The following is a 15,986-nucleotide window of genomic DNA, read 5'->3' on the forward strand; positions in this document are numbered from 1 at the left end:
AGCCCTGTTCCCTAGCATGGGGATAGTGTTACCAAATTGTTTCAGCAGGAATTCTTGCTGAGGCCACTGGCGCCTTGTTGGGCCTGAATTCAAACAAACTGAGGGTTCAAAGGCATCCTAGAGGAATATATTCCAACTGCAAGAGGGTGAGGTGATGTAAACGTGCTTGCTGGCTTTTTTTTTTTTTTTTAACTACATTTCTGCCATAGCAGGCAAATTCTTGTGGGGAAACACATTTTCAGCTGCATCTGAAAGGATTCAGCTTTAGGATAAACCCAGAATGTTATGAAAACACCCTGAATATATTAAACAAAGGACTTTGAAGACATCAGAAATAGTGGGTGGGAGACAAGCAGATGCTGATGAGTGTTACCAATTTGCTGAAATAGGAGCTGTCCAAGATGAAGAGGGTAATGGCTGGGTTTCACAAAATGCCTGGGAGAGTTCTGAATCAGTGCAGGAAGTCTTCTCTTCTTCCCCAGAAAAAAAAAAAAAAAAAGAAAAAAAAAATCTTTGCTGAGTAACGCATCTGGAAGCAATGAATCTCTTTCCTGAAAGAAGATCCTTCCTCCTCACCTGCTGTGTCCAGGGCTGTGTTTGTCCTGCACAGGCAGCTCCAGTTAGAGGATGTTACAGCCTCCTTTGTGCCTTGTGTCTTGACTGAAAATTCCTCATTCCTGCATGCCCCTGCTCCCTTTCCATGAACCTCTGTGCCCTCCTCAGAGCCTTCCTTCTGCAAGGACCTGGGATCCCTGAAAGGCATTGCATGGTTTGTCAAAGCCTAAATAAATTAGGAACAGGATTTGTTTGGTCTTTAGAATGTTGTTAATTCCTTTTCTGCTGGGCAGTTGTGGTAATAATCAAATATCCCCTGTTTCTGAGAGGAAAACTTGTCTTTGGCCATTGATTTTAAGCCATGCAAGTACACATACCAAGGGAGAGGGGAAGTTAAATGAAGCTGGAAATACTTGATCAGGCAGCCAGAGAGGCTTTCAGGGATATTCCCTGCATTGCTTTGCTCTTTGTGCCCTGGATTTCTGCAGAGCCCAGGACAGTCATGGTCATCTTTATTTTTCTTGTCCTGAGTCCTGTTGCAGAATTTACATAAACTTTGTAGTAAATGGCAGCTGGAGAGTGGCTGCTCCTGTTTACATTGGTTTAGTTAGAATTATAGCCTGACCTCTGATGCTTGGTTAGGACATTTTCCAAAGCAGTCAGGGATTGACCTGGAGATGATAAGGACATTATTAAAATTGTGCTGTAGGAAATGCTGGGAGTGGATACAGTCATCGTGCTGTGCTTCCAGACATGCACTGAGGTTATTTGAGATCTTACATCATAAATAGGTGTTAAAATAAAGATATTCTCATTAGCAAAATGCTCTGCATTTTCAGAGCACCCTTGGAGGCAAAGCAGTTACGATACATTAAATGAACATGAGCTTGCTTCTTAGTTAAATGCTGTGCCATCAAAAGGAAAATTACTATCTTGTCAAATTTATTTAAAATTACATCCCAAAGGGTGTGACTGCATCCTTGTAAAGCTTCAGGAATGAACTCTTATCTAGAGCACGTGTTCTCTGCAAGGCCTGATGCAGAGGAGAGAATTCCTGTGTCCTTTGATGCCATCCCTGCCCTGGTAGATGTTGCTGTGGCCCTTGGCACTGAGCAGCCAGTTTTGGTTCTTTGCTGAGAGAGGGAGGGTGGGGAATCCATGGCAAATGACCAAGAACAAGCCTCAGCTTGCTGCCTTTTTTCCTTCTTCCCATCTTAGTTATGTCTTCAGCACCTTGGCAATACTCAGGAAATTGTTTCCAATTCCTGTCTTAGGAAAACAAGATCATGCTCTTGATTTCTGGTAATGAAATCCCTCTGTGCTTGGAAGAATCATTCCTGATCCTCTTTACAATGAGAGCTAGATCTGGTCAGAGAGATGAAAACCAAAACTGCATAAATTTAGATTTCCCTTCTACCACTTCTGGAGAATCCTGGTTCACAGAAAAGTAAATTTTTCTCACAAATACTTGTAGTAGCAGAGTGCCAGAATATGCAGTGACTTAACTGAGGGCAGCAAGTGCATGAAATGAGATTATTTTATAGACAAAGGATAATTCTGACAAAAGACATTAGGAAAGTTGAGTTGTCTGGAGCACATCCCATGCCTTTAAAGCTTACTGAACACCTGGGTTCCAAAACACTGAAAATTATTTGAAGAATTTGTGAATTAATTCCAGTTTTAAGCTGTTGAAAAGAATACACACACCAGCCCTAAATCTTCCAACATTCCTAATTCTTCCTGATGCTGGAAGATGAAATGCATCTTGTGAAGGGAGAGGAAAAATGTTGTCTTTCTGCAAAGCCACTGAACAAGCTGTGCCTGTGCGTTGGGGCTGGTGCCCGAGTCAGGCATGTGCAGGCAGTGCTGGGAGCTTGGGCAACAGCTTGTGTTGCAACTTTTCACCTGCAGGTTTGGCTGATGGGAGAACGTTCAAAGTGGATGTTTCAGTGGAATTTCTGTGTCCTAATTCTGCTTTTTGGCTGGGCTCTTGGTATTCTTTGAATGCAGGCCAGAGTGTTAATCCACACATATGCATACTCAGGTTTGTTAATTGCGAAACTCTAAAATGTTGCTGGTTGCTGCTTTTGCAGGATTTTACCTGTGTGTTAAAAAACTGCTCAGGAATTTAAATGCTTTGTAGTAGGTAATGAGACAAAATGTCCACCATCTCACCCTTAACTTCTTTTATAAAGAAGAGAGAGGGAGGAGAGCTGGTTTCCAAGAGATTATTTTTCAGCTTGGTGCACGGTATTTCACTGCTAGTGAGTTTATCAAGTTGTTTCTCACTCTTGTCCAGGTCAAAACAAGATACTGAGTGCTCTCCATTTCTGGGTTCTGCTGCTGACCCTATGTTTATCACTTTTGGCTACTTTGAGCTGCTGTTAATCTAAGTTTAAAACTGATGCATTAATCCACATTTCAGTGAAGGCTGACAAACTTTAAATTGATGTTATCAAGTACTATGATCCGGAATAAAAAGATTTATTAAGTATAACACATTTATTGATTTTCTGCAGAGCAGCAGTGGACTATTAAGTTACATTTAAATGTTCTCCTCCCTCCCATTCCAAACAAGCTTGAAATCTTGGGCAATCAAAGAATAAAAATACCTTTCTACTGTACATGCACTGGTGGGAAGTCCTTTGGCTGGATTGCTCACTGTTTATTGTAACTTTTATTATAAAATTCTTGTTTGGGGAAAATCCTCTAAGGCAGCAACATTCACGCTGTGAGATTAGATGCCTGCTGACTTTATGGAGAGAAGAAAAGGATACTGTGTCTGGGATTAATATTGTTTGGAGATTTTTCTGTCTCTGCTCTTTGCATTGCCTGAAGGAACAGGAGTGAGAAAAGGGAAAATTTTTTAAGAAACACATGATGAGACCTTTTTGAAGCAAAGGTGCGATGTAAGAACAGTTCGTGGTGTTCAGATCAAAGTATCCTGTGTCTGCTGAAACTGAGAGCAGATTCCTAGGGAGCACTGTCAGCATGGGGCCAGCCAGCACTGATACTTTCCCAGAACACTTTCCGCTTCCAAGAAGGACTTCCTGAGCCAAAAGTGGTGTCTTTTGTCTTTAATATCCCTCAGTGGACTTTTCTTCCATCAGGCTGTAGAGCAGCTCTTTGAACTCACATAAGGGAGTCTGTGTTTTGCATTGTGGTGCTTGTCTAGAACTTTGGCTCTGACTGTTGGGAAAAGTTGCCTTCTTCCTGCTATTTTTGTATTTCAGGGTTTATGACAATCAGAGCTACAAAAGCAGTGCCCCAGATTTGCTGCACAGGGCCAGCTAATTGCACAATTGTTAGTCTTTTCCTAAACAGAAAATAATGCCCACAGGTGTGCAGTATTCCCTGTATTTGAATAGAACCGGGCTCTGGGTATCTTTTATTTCATTTTTTTTAGGTCATATTTTAGTTCATTTTTATTCTGCATGAACTGTGGATTAACCTTGCTAAGACAGTTACTGGGGGGCTCAGTGTGGTACTTTTTCTTGCTTCTTGTGAGGCAGGGTGGCAGCTTGGTTTGTGGGATGAACAGTGGAGGAGGATGAAAGGGCAGTGGCAGGAACAGAGTAGGACCTCTCAGGCCAAGAAGAATGGCCAGACTGCTGGGATAAATCTGGATAAACCTGGCATGGGGAGAGCCTGGGCCATGGCTGGTGTGTGCTTTTATCCTATTATTTTATTTTGATTGGACTGCAGTAGGATGCTACAAATTTTGATTCCGTTTCTGCCTAATCTTGTAAAAATGCTGCCAGCAATTTTCAATATTGCACTGAGAGTGTTCCCAACTTGGGGATCAACTCTAAACACTGCTGCAGTTACCTTGGAAATGTGTATCAAGTCACTCAAACACTGTGTCAGTCCCTGGTGCCCTTTCTAGTCCGTTGCTGCTCTCAGACATTTGCCACAGATAATTTCTTCTGTTTCCCCATCGTTACCATGGGGTCACTGAGGACAAAAAGGGAAAAAACACCCAGCAGGAAAGCAGAGCTGGGACAGAGCTGTAACATCCTGAGTGGCCAGGCCAGAGCAGGAGGCCAGGGCCCACTGACAGTGTGGTATCTGGCATGAATCATGGTATGGTTTGGGCTGGAAGGGACCTTCAAGATCATCCAACTCCAACCCTCTGCCATAGGGACACCTTCCACTCTTCCAGGCTGCTCCAAGCCTTGTCTAGCCTGGCCTTGGGCACTGCCAGGGATCCAGGGCATCCACAGCTTCTCTGGGCACCCTGTGCCAGGGCCTCCCCACTCTCAGAGGGGAGAATTCCTCACAACATGCCCTCTAAGCCATCCCTCTTGTCCTGTCTCTCTCCATCTTTCCTGTGGGCTCCATTCAGGTGCTGGCAGTCACCTGGACATCTTCCTCTGGCTGGTGGCAAAGCCCGAAGTTCACTCTCTCGTTCCCGTTGTTGATATTGTTTCTCTTGCTTTGTTTCAGCTGAAGAAGAAGCAGGTCTATGTTGAGAAGGTGGAGAAGATGCAGCAGGCCTTGGTTCAGCTGCAGGCAGCGTGTGAGAAGAGGGAGCAGCTGGAGCACCGGCTGCGCACCCGGCTGGAGAGGGAGCTGGAATCTCTCCGCATGCAGCAGGTACCCCCTGGCCCTGCTGGGCTCCTGCAGGATTAGGATTGCACCCTGTCCCACACACAAGAGAAAGGCAGTGCATTTTTTATCTTGTGTTCTTAAAAAACTTCTTTTTCATTAGTTAGATTCATGGATTTCCTAGCTATTGTATTGCTTTACCTGATTTAATTCTGTTTCAACCAGAGAATTTAGGTAAGGAGCAATAGGGGATCCATCCTGTGACAAGATCAGAAATAGCCTCATAGCTACATGCTGCTGTACCTTTAAATACCATGGTTATGTTATTTGAAATTATTTAAAAATTCTTGTTCACAGTTTGTGATTTTACATAAAATTCATTAACAATTGGCCTGAAAAGAGGCCCTTCAAAAACCTTCTGAATTCAAAAAAGCACACAAGGCTAAACTAGCAAAGCAAATTCTATAAATGCAGTTGATGGAAATAGATGAGAGGTTCATACAGACTGTATTCTTGAGAGTCTTTTTCCAGTGAAAAGAATGAATGAGAAGTAGATTGTGCAGGTGTGTTCAGAGTTGCATTAACTCCAGCCTATGTTAAATACAGATGAACTGTCAGGTGTCTGAATTTTACTGGAAATAGGATGCAGGCCTGTGTTCTAAATCATATTTAGTGATTAGCTTTAGTGATTTAGCTTACTTTTATCCCCTAACTTCCATCTCTGCATAGGAATAGATATTTAAATCTTAGGGTTTTGCACTGGTTTTAGTAGGAGTTACAGTAGTTTGATAAACTTGTCTGTTCCACTTTTGGAAGACCAGTTACTCTAAACTCCACAACTTTTTACATTGAACCTGAGTCAACACAAAAAATTATTTTCCTGTCATGGTTAAAACTTCTGAGCTCAGCATAAAACAGTTAGTCTGCCCTCTTCCCATTCCTTTAAACTATTTATTTAATTTTTTTAGTCAAATGTCTTGCTGATCCCATATGAGACTTCCATATAGAACTGCAAGTTTTATTCACTGAACTATCTGAGCAAATCTTCATGCTTCCCTACTTTGAAAGGGAACACTGCCTGCCTTCCAAATCTTGCTTTGGAACTGAATTATTTCAGTCCCCAGCTATACGCTGATCATATTAATTTAGTAATCAAATGCTTCAAAAATATTTTGGATGTATTTTTTGGAAGGGATGATACTAGTCAGTGCCTTGCTGAACACTTGGGAGTCAGTCTGTGTTAGATCAGGTGTTACGTTATGGAAGGGCTGTGTACATCTCTATAGCACAGTCCAGCTCTGGGATGCATATCTGGGACTTTGGAAAGGCCCAAATGTACATCCTTGGAAAAAAAGATACTTTCCATATACTTTTGGGAAAAAGGCCTTGGGAGGAGTATTTTGCATCTCAGGTATTTTCTTGTTAGCCTGCCCTACACAGCATGAAGCCACTGCATTTCCCTCTGGGGGGGTTCTTGTGTCAAACCAGTGACAAAAAGCAAACCAGCCAACCCTGAGCCTTACAGCTGCATCCTGAGACTCCTGTTTTTGTTTGGTTTGTTCTTTTCCTCCTGGGCATCAGCGTCAGGGCACATCTCAGGCTGCCAATGTCTCTGAGTACAACGCCACAGCGCTGATGGAGCTCCTGCGTGAGAAGGAGGAGAGGATCCTTGCTCTGGAAGCTGACATGACCAAGTGGGAACAGAAATACCTGGAGGAAAGTGTGATGAGACAGTTTGCTTTGGATGCAGCTGCAACTGTGGCTGCTCAGAGGTAAATGGGACTTTTCACAGGACTGGAATTATTTTCTTTTTCCAGTTGAATGTCATATGTCCCACCCAGGAATGTTGTCATGCCATCCTCCCGTGATTGCTCACCCTGTGGTCTGAAGAGCTCCTCAGAACTCTGCAAGCAAGTGGAGCTTGGCTGCTCTTCCTGGGAGCTGTGCAATTGCCAACAATTAGAAATGTTTTTCCCGGGAAAGATTCCTCCACATACATGATCCATTTTCCAGACTAGAATTGTTCTGAGCCATTCCTAGATGCTGTTGATTCAAAGGAGAAGAGGCTCGGGGGTTTTTTATTTTTAAAACAGGAATCAGTCCTTGCTGAAGTCATGTGAGATGGGGTGAGCTTGGTGATTCACATCATTCACCCTGAATGGCTTCCTTGTTCTCCAGAATGTTTTTGCAAATTACTTTGTGGTATTGTCTGGTTACTAACCAGAAGCATCTACTAGGAAATTCTGCTCAAAACATTCTGCTGTGTATGGAAAGCACTGCTTGTGGGGGTGGGAAGGGTGTCTGAAATTTGGTAACAAGCTCCCATTCCAAGACAACTGTCCAGAAACACTTATTATGGCTGTGAATAGGCCTGAGTGCCTCAGCTGGTTGGTAAACAAGAGCTGTTATTGGAGTACAACTCCTCAGCATTAGGCCTTGCTTGCATGTAATTTCATTGCTCACTGGTTTATGGTTCTGGACAGCAGATTTTATTGTAGATTGTTTCATGAGCCAAATCCAGATCGGGATGTTATCACAACTGGCTTCCCAGCTTGTAAGATCACACTGGAATTACAGGGGTGAAGCTGTAGATCTGCTGTGTTAGTGTTTAAAGACTTATCTTATCTTACTTCAGAAGGAAGCTGTTATTTTAGGGTATTGATGCTTCTTGTGCACTGTTTTCCACCTCCCCAGAGATTCCCTAAAGGCTCCAGCTGCTGCTTGTGCTTAGAGGCCATGTTATATTTTCAGCGTAGGCTGATAAGTTGGGGCCTGGTCTATTGTTTATCATGGACTGGGAGGGGATGTGTTAGGCCTGCTCAGGTTTCACTAAATGAACAAGAATGTTCTCCAGTCAGGAAAGAGCCTCTGCTTTTCCATTTCCATCTAGATTCCACTAATTCCAGTGGCAACCTCGTCGACACTGTACAGATTTCTTTCCCTTTTCTTGAACAGTGGAAGCTGGCATCCCTTGGGAAGCTGAGGTTGCAGGAAGAAAGCTTTAGAGCCCAGGCAGGAACTGGGTCAGGCTGGGTTTCTTTGGTGAATGATCTTCTCATGCCCTGCCACATTCATAAGTAGAATGAAATACTCATTATTTGGTTAGTGGACTGACCAAATATCACATTGTTTACATTAGGCCTTATATGGAACCAGTCTGAAACTCTTTTCACCTTATTCCAGATTTTTTGGACCAAGCTGTTTAAGAGTGCTTAAGAAACTTCCATGCCTTGTTCCCTTTGATATTCACATCCCCTGTGATATGTATGATACTGTTGGAAGGGAAAGGGAAAAAGCTTTTAATTGAAGTTGAAGAAAAGTGCCTGGTGTTCCTTTCCCCTCCTTGTGTCCTTGGATTTGCCTCCTTGATCAGTTTAGAGTAGTGCAGTGACTCAGTTTAGGTGAGGCACTGTCCCAAAATGGACAGGCGGTTGTTGTTGTAATGATCTGCATATTTTTGTAATCCTTTTTCACTAGAACACAAATTAAATTAGGAGTTGGATTTTTGGAAGACACTGAGCCAGCTTAAACTCAAAAAAAAAAAGTAGAATATCCATGTTTGTTCCATTTAAGCAGTACTTTTGTGCTGCTGGGGGGAAAGCAGCAAACTTAGCAGGTCCTTCATCTGCTGTCCCGCTTGTTCCAGGGACACCACGGTGATCAGCCACTCGCCCAACCCCAGCTACGACACCTCCCTGGAAGCTCGCATCCAGAAGGAGGAGGAGGAGATCCTGCTGGCCAACAGGAGGTGTCTCGACATGGAGGGAAGGTAAAGTGCACTTTGGTCCTGTCTGGCTTCTTTGGGACAGGAATTTGAAATGAATTGCCTGGGTAGGTGCTTCAGAACCAGAAATTCTTGTGTCTTCACCAGCAGCAGCGATGTCAAATGCCAGACACTCATTTGGCCAAGGAAGTATAAACACAGCAATCCAAAACCTGTCTTGATACTGAGGGCTAATGCAAAAAAGTCTTGTCTTAGATTTTTTGCATCTAGCTTGTTCCTCTTCTGTCTTCAGGGCATTTTCATCAGACCCCAGGCTCCAGCCACCCTTTAACAGGCTCATAGAGCTGTTTTCCCTGGGGTCAGGCCCCCAGTGCAGACTCCCCAAAAATGTTGGTCTCATGTCCTGCCCATTACTCTCAGGTTTGTCTCAGAGCTCCTTCCATGGCTGTTTAGAGCAGTTTCCAATAGCCAGGGGTGGGTGGGTGTATCACACTCTCTCACATGATCTGCTGTGTGGGCCAGAGAGCAGCCAGAGCCCAGGACAATCTCCTGGCATCCTCCCTCCACCTCTCCAAGTGCCTAGGGGAGCCTTAGTCACAGCCATGAGGACCCTGAGGTCTCAGTCCAGGGAGATGGGAGACACTTAAGCTGTCCTTTTTCTTTGCCCCAAAGGATCAAGACCCTGCATGCTCAGATCATCGAGAAGGATGCCATGATCAAAGTGCTGCAGCAGCGCTCCCGCAAGGAGCCTGGCAAGACAGAGCAGCTCTCCTCCATGAGACCTGCCAAGTCCCTCATGTCCATCTCCAACGCTGGCTCAGGCTTGCTGTCCCACTCCTCAACCCTGAGCAGCACCCCCATCCTGGAGGAGAAGAGGGAGGACAAGAGCTGGAAGGGCAGCCTGGGTAATTTCCAAACACCAGTGGCAATTCTGATTCAGAGCCACTGCTTGGAGTGGAGGCAGGAGCAACAGAGGAGGGTGTGTTGGACAGATAGAGCAGCTGGCCTGGCCTGCAGTAAAGCTGGCTGTAAGATGGGACACATTTGAAATAGCTGCTTATTTTAATCACTTCTGGGAAATAGTGACTTCTGATACTCATGCTCTGCCATTAAATGTGTAAGCCTTTATTCCCAATTTGCCATCTGACTTTAGGGATGTCTGGGATACAGTTTTCAGGGTTCCCAAGCACTTGCTTTCAGCTGGGTGTTACAGCTGGCTGAAGGTGTAAAGTCTCCTTGAATTGGAGCAGAGATTTTAATCAGGATTTCTATCCTGCAGTGTTGTGCCTGCACTAACATGACTCCTATCTGGAATGGCTCAACAGCATTGTTCTGAGAAATGAAATTGTAACTTTTTTTTTTTTCTGGGAGAAGTTAGGCCCAGAACTGAGAGTAAAAACCCCTGAAATGTAAATGAGGGCCTGTTGCAGGTGATTTCAGAGTGTGCAGATTAGTGCCTACCTGCAAGCAGCAATATGGGGATGCTGCTATTCCTCAGGTACTTCAGCACCCAGGGGAGGAAGGTGCTGTGCAAAGGCAAACCCATGCTGCCTCTTGAGGGAGGGAGCACTTTCCAGATCCTGGAGCAATCAGTGCAGAGCTGGTACCAGTTAGTTTTCTGTGACTGTGACATTTCCTTCCCTTTTCCCACACAGGTGTTCTGCTGGGAACAGAATATCGCTCCGAATCCATCCCCTCCACCCCCTCTCCTGTCCTGCCCTCCACGCCATTGCTGTCAGCCCACTCCAAGACAGGCAGCAGAGACTGCAGCACCCAGACAGACAGGGGCAGTGAGCAGGGCAAAGCTGCTCCTTCCCCTGCAGCTCCCACCCCAGCACGACTCCCCAGCACCAATCTGACCTACAGCGCAGAGAAAACAGGTAACAGAGCTCAGCCCCAGTGCCGGGGGGACCCTGGCACCCACTCACCATCTCTGGGGCAGCCCTGATGTCCCTTTCTCCCTCCAGGCAAACTGGGGTTAGTTTTTGTGAGGACAGGTTGATTTCAGGGACAAGTGTGATTGTGTGGTCTCAAACACACTGAAGGAATAAAAGAAAAGCCTGAAGAGTGGCAGCATAAGTGTGGGCACACTGGGCAGGGAGGTGCAGCAGAGAATTGAGAACAGGAAGATGCAAATCCCTGGGCAGTCTCTGAGTCAGTGTCTGCTCTGAAGTAAGTTTTGAGTAGGATGTGGGGTTTAAACATGAAAATGGGCTGTTCAAACTGGCTGTTGCATTGAGTGGGCATCCAAAGCCAGGTGGACTCAGAGAGGGGGAGGGAGAAGGAGGAGAGGGAACTATCACAATAAAGCTGTCTCGGTACCATCCCAGTCAACAGGAGCAACTTCAGCCTTGGACATCCAGTTGACAGTGACTGTCCCAGGAGCTGAATTTGCTTCCCACAGAGCTCCCAGCTGGCAAGAGCTGCTCATTTTCCAGCCCACTCTGCCAAATCAATGCAGATTACACAACCTTGCCTCTTTTCCTTACGGACACATTACAATGCTGTTGTTCTTCATGGCAGAGAGAGTTTGGCTGGGCTCTGCCTCCTGCCCATGCTGTGCTGTTTAATGGGTATCGAGGGAGAACAGGTCTGGTGGTGAAAATCCACCCTGACTGCACTGGTTTACAGGCAGTCACTCCAGTTTTGTGTGGATTTGTGTATCAGTGGGAGGTACCCAAAGGGAATTTGATAAAATAGCTTTATTTGTCTGGCTGCATATGTGGGAATTGAATTTTTTAAAACTAAATAAGTTATTATCTGTCTTTGGCCAATGATACAAAATGACTTAAAAATTAATGTGACATTTCTAACCTCATTGAAATGACACCTTTAATTGTCTCTTGTTTTTCCTCATCACATAGATGGGCCACTCTTCCACTCCAGCACTCTTGAAAGAAAAGCCCCTGTTCAGACTGTGGGGCAGGACCTCCCAGATGGAGAGATGGTAGAATACCTCATCTGAAAGGCTGTACCAGGATCTGAGCTGGGATAACAGTAGCAAGAAATTTTTAAAAGACGTTTTTATTGGGGAAAAAAAATGTAGTACCTGAGTAATAAAAGAACACTCAGCTGTTTGCTCTTGTATATTATGTCTCAAAAGTTTGGACAGGTTAATTTATAATTTGTTCTAAATTATAAAAAACCCGTAACGCTTGTTCTTTGAAAGTTTCCCCCTTTATTTTTTAAATACTGCATCTGGTAACATCTGGAGACAAAAACTAGACCTTAGGTGCACTACATGTGATCTTTCATTTCAGTGTTTTTAAAGTCTCTTAAGCAGAAGTACCTGCTCTCACAGGTGCTGGTTACATGTCTAGCTTGAATGTAGTAAGTTGAGCTTAATGGCCTTAAAATGATCAGAACCAGGGACATCGTTGTGAGCATCACTTCATGGTGTTGGAATACAGGTGTTCTGGGGAGCTTTGATAAATCTGAGTTGTGATCAAGGGAGATTTCCCTTTCACTTCCTCTTTCCTCTCAGTGAAAGAACTCAGAGTAGGTGTTTCATGTCCATAGGCTGAAAACATGTTCATTTTCAGTGTGGTAACATTTTTTTTACTTCCCAAATTAATTTTTTAATTATTTTGTTATTAAAACAAACAACTCTGGTGATTAATGTCACATTTCCTATTTGTAGTTCCTTTTGCAAGATTTGCCACACTTTTATACTTAAGTACTTTTTCAATAATTTTACAGTGGATAGTAAATAATATATTGCATTAATATTTTACATAAATGAATAAGGAGAATTTACAGGCCCAGCCCTGATCTGTTAGATCAGATTTCTGACATCATAATTCCATTGGCTTTAGTGAAAATACTTCAAATTTACCATAGCTCAAGTGGGAAGCCCTGTTGTAGATGTAACAACTTAATCTACTGCATCTGTGGAGATCTTTCTTTGTTAGTAGACTTTTCTATATTTCAAATGCCCTTCAACTTTGTGTATCCCTCCTTTCTGGAGAGACTGGATTCTTTTTCACATAGCAAAGCCTCAGAGGTAGAGCTTTAAATAGAAGCTCTGTGCAATGGTTCAGATGGCAGATTCTCTCCTTTCAATATACTTCTTTAATTCATCCGAGTGGAGAGAGCAGCTTAAAGAAATCCCAGAGGCATTACAGAAGAAAGTTACATATTTAAGTCATGAGGTTCACTTCCAGATATTTGGGAACTAGCACAGATGCAGCAGTGCTTTGATTACAGAAACTAAAAGGAGATATTAAGACCAATAGAAGTACATGAGTGGTTGGTTTTTTTTTTTTTTTTTGTTACTGTCTTTGCATTTTATTAAAACACTTCAATATTAATTTCTGTTAAAACCTACTCTTTTTTTGTACTTGAAAATTAAAATATTTCATTAGCCAGTGGTCACACACTGGGAACCTGGCTAGTTTCAGCTTTCTGTGCAGCATTAGAGTAGCAAAATTTTCATTTCAGATCGTTTCACCCCAGAAATAAGGAAATCCAGCAATTAATTATCACAGAGTTAGTGAATGTCTTTAATTCCTGTTTGATACTACTGCTGTGGTGTTCAAATGAAATGGCCTTACCAGACCACCAGGGATCACAGGAATTTCACAGTGGGAGGGGAGAGGAGGTGCCTCTCTCTGCACAGGTGGTGCCTAAAGCTCAGCCCCGAGCTGTCCTTCTGATAATAATCACTTACAATCCAAGGAAAACACTTCCCACCGTTTCTGGCAGCTTGGCTGCTGCTGGTTAGGGATCTCCAGGCCGTATTCCCAGTCCTGCAGGAGGCAGAGGTGGCCAGGGGTGGGCTGGGAGATGTTGTGGCCAGGCACAAACCCCTTCCATCAGCCAACTGCAGAGCTGCACTGCCTGGCTTTGCCTGTCCTGTGGGATAATGTCTTTCCAGACAGTTCCAGACCTCCCTTCCCTCTGAACCATTCCCCACTCTTTTCCAGGCACTCTGTCCACCACCACTTCATTCTCATCCCTGAGAATGTCTTGCTTTTATTTCTCTTGGTTTAATTCCATCCCAGTTTATGAAGTAATGCCCACCCTGGATGATTTGATCTCTCTTCCTCCTCCACAGTTGTTGGAAATGCAGCTTTTCTCATTAGCTCAAGATGTCCACCTTTTTGCCATTTCAGCATAAATATCTATATTATATTCTGTGGGCTTGGCTTAAAATGAGCAAGGGAAATCAAATGCCATTGAGTGGCAGTGTGAGAAGGGGGAGAACTGTTTGAATGCTTTTCTCTTCCTTTAGAGTCAGGAAAAGTAATATTCCATTTTTACAAATACAGTTCAGCATCTGGAAAGAAGTTTTACAACTGTAGGGCTCTAAATAAACAGTTACAACTCTCTTGATTCACATAAATTCTAAAATGTCTGGGAAAATTTGGATCTTTTACAGATAAAGCCTCTTTATGAAAACTGATTTTCCCCAATCAGTATTGGCTGTTCAGGTGAAAATAATTGTTTTATCCTCCCTGCAGCTCACCCTTTTCAATTGGAGGGCCACTGCATTTTGTTTTTACAAATCAAAAAGGACATAACAGCTTTCTGTGAATAAAATACAGCAACTATCTCCTCCAGAAATGGAAGCCAGGCTGTCTCTGACAGCCTGAACCATCAGCATTGCAGGAGCCTTGGCAGTTCCTCACCCACTGAAGTAATTTTGGAAGATGGTGTAGCTTCACACTGCTTAGGTCGGGCTCTTTGCCCTATTTTGTAATTTCAATTTCTTCCAAAACAAGCAAAACCCCAAAACTTTGCTGTAGAAGTTGAAGGTTGATTTCCTGTGCTGACAAACCGGGAGCCATCAGGAATGTATTCTTCCCCTGGAGCTTCCTCAGAGCCATCCTGGTGTGAATGTAAACGAGCTGCTTGCTTTGAGGAAGATGTGTACTATAGTCTTCAGTCTCTGTACAGATTTTTATTTTGTTTTTAAAACAGAAACTGCTTTAAGGAGACAACTGCACACCTAGTTCCTTTGCCTTCTGTAGAGCTTATTTCTAGTAGAAAGTGGTTTTTAACAATGATTGCAACGACCTTTGCAAACCAAAATTTTAGACTAAGAGTTTTTCTTAAACTCGGGTATTAGAAGCAGAATTGTAGCTTTTATAAAGAAAGCCACATATTCTTTGTAGAGCAAAACAAGAAAGTGAAGTTTAGTTATTTTTCCTCTTTCCTTTCACTGCTTACAGAAAGGCCAAACTCCCAAGTCCTTCCCTTGGGCAGTTACTTTGTGGTCTCACTGCTTGGGGAACTGCCCGAGATCCAGAGACTTTTGTTCCACCTGGCCCAAGGTTGTTATTAAATGAAACAGCTCCCACCTGGCAGCTCCTGGGGGGTCAGAGCAGCGATTCGGTGTCTGGGGACTCAAGGGGATGTGTGAGGAGTCTGCAGGGGGACACTGAGGTCACCGCGTGTGCCGGGGCTGAAGTTCTCCCCGTGTGTTCTGTCTGGAAGCTGAGCACGGTCTTTGCTTTGCTTTTTGGGGCTGCCTGAGTCGGGGGCCACTCACAGAGTTTCAGGCCAGGCCCATTTCCGAGGCCACCTCCTGCTCCGGGGGCCAGCGGCGTGGGGGACGCGTGGCACCCGCGGTGGCTGCGGCCGCGCCGAGGCTCTGCTCCCCCGACAAACCCAAAGCGGAGTGCCCAGGGCAGGAACAGCCCGGGCCAGCTGAGCCTGCTCTCCCCAGGGCTGGCACAGCTTATCCTGGCATAGCTTATCCACAGCTATCCACACCCCTGCTGCCCTGGGTGTGCTCCGTGCCAGGGCCGGGGGACAGGGGGCTGTGGAGGGGGGAGGGTCTCTTTTCATGTATTTGTATAGGAACTCTTTTGTAAAAGTTAGTGTTTTTATGTCTAGGAAGTAAAAAGACATTGTAAAATGTAATTGTACTGTATTTATGAAGAAAATACATTTCTTTTCAAAAAGATCTCCTTCTAAGTTGGTTTTAGAGTTTGGTTTCCACCAGCATCATCTTGCAGAGTTTTTGGGGGCAAATGGCTTTGAGCAGTTTCCCTCCCAGCAGGGTTGTGGTCTAACAGAGGCCCTGTCAGCTGCTTCTCTTTAGGACCCAAAATATCAAAGCGTGGATTAAAATACTAAAGTTTACCATTTCACAACCATAGACAGTGAGAGCATGAATTAAAATACTAATGTTTACAATTTCACAACCATAGAC

General features: G+C 44.2%; 1 protein-coding gene across 2 annotated transcripts in view; it reads left to right on the forward strand.

Annotated features, from left to right (window-relative positions):
• The window catches only part of AMOT (angiomotin), a 49,438-nt gene extending 33,701 nt beyond the window's left edge, over positions 1 to 15,737 (forward strand). For both annotated transcript variants that reach the window (XM_041424327.1, XM_041424328.1), the window contains exons 8-13: positions 5,002 to 5,151; positions 6,685 to 6,875; positions 8,750 to 8,872; positions 9,500 to 9,732; positions 10,483 to 10,707; positions 11,692 to 15,737. In XM_041424327.1, the coding sequence (XP_041280261.1) occupies positions 5,002 to 5,151; positions 6,685 to 6,875; positions 8,750 to 8,872; positions 9,500 to 9,732; positions 10,483 to 10,707; positions 11,692 to 11,792 (1,023 nt within the window). In that variant the 3' untranslated portion in view covers positions 11,793 to 15,737. The remainder of the gene's footprint in view (positions 1 to 5,001; positions 5,152 to 6,684; positions 6,876 to 8,749; positions 8,873 to 9,499; positions 9,733 to 10,482; positions 10,708 to 11,691) is intronic.
• The last annotated feature ends 249 nt before the right edge of the window (positions 15,738 to 15,986 follow it).

Source organism: Onychostruthus taczanowskii, unplaced genomic scaffold (assembly GCF_017590055.1).
Source record: "Onychostruthus taczanowskii isolate IOZ18803 unplaced genomic scaffold, ASM1759005v1 scaffold81, whole genome shotgun sequence".
In the NCBI taxonomy this organism is placed as follows: domain Eukaryota; kingdom Metazoa; phylum Chordata; class Aves; order Passeriformes; family Passeridae; genus Onychostruthus; species Onychostruthus taczanowskii.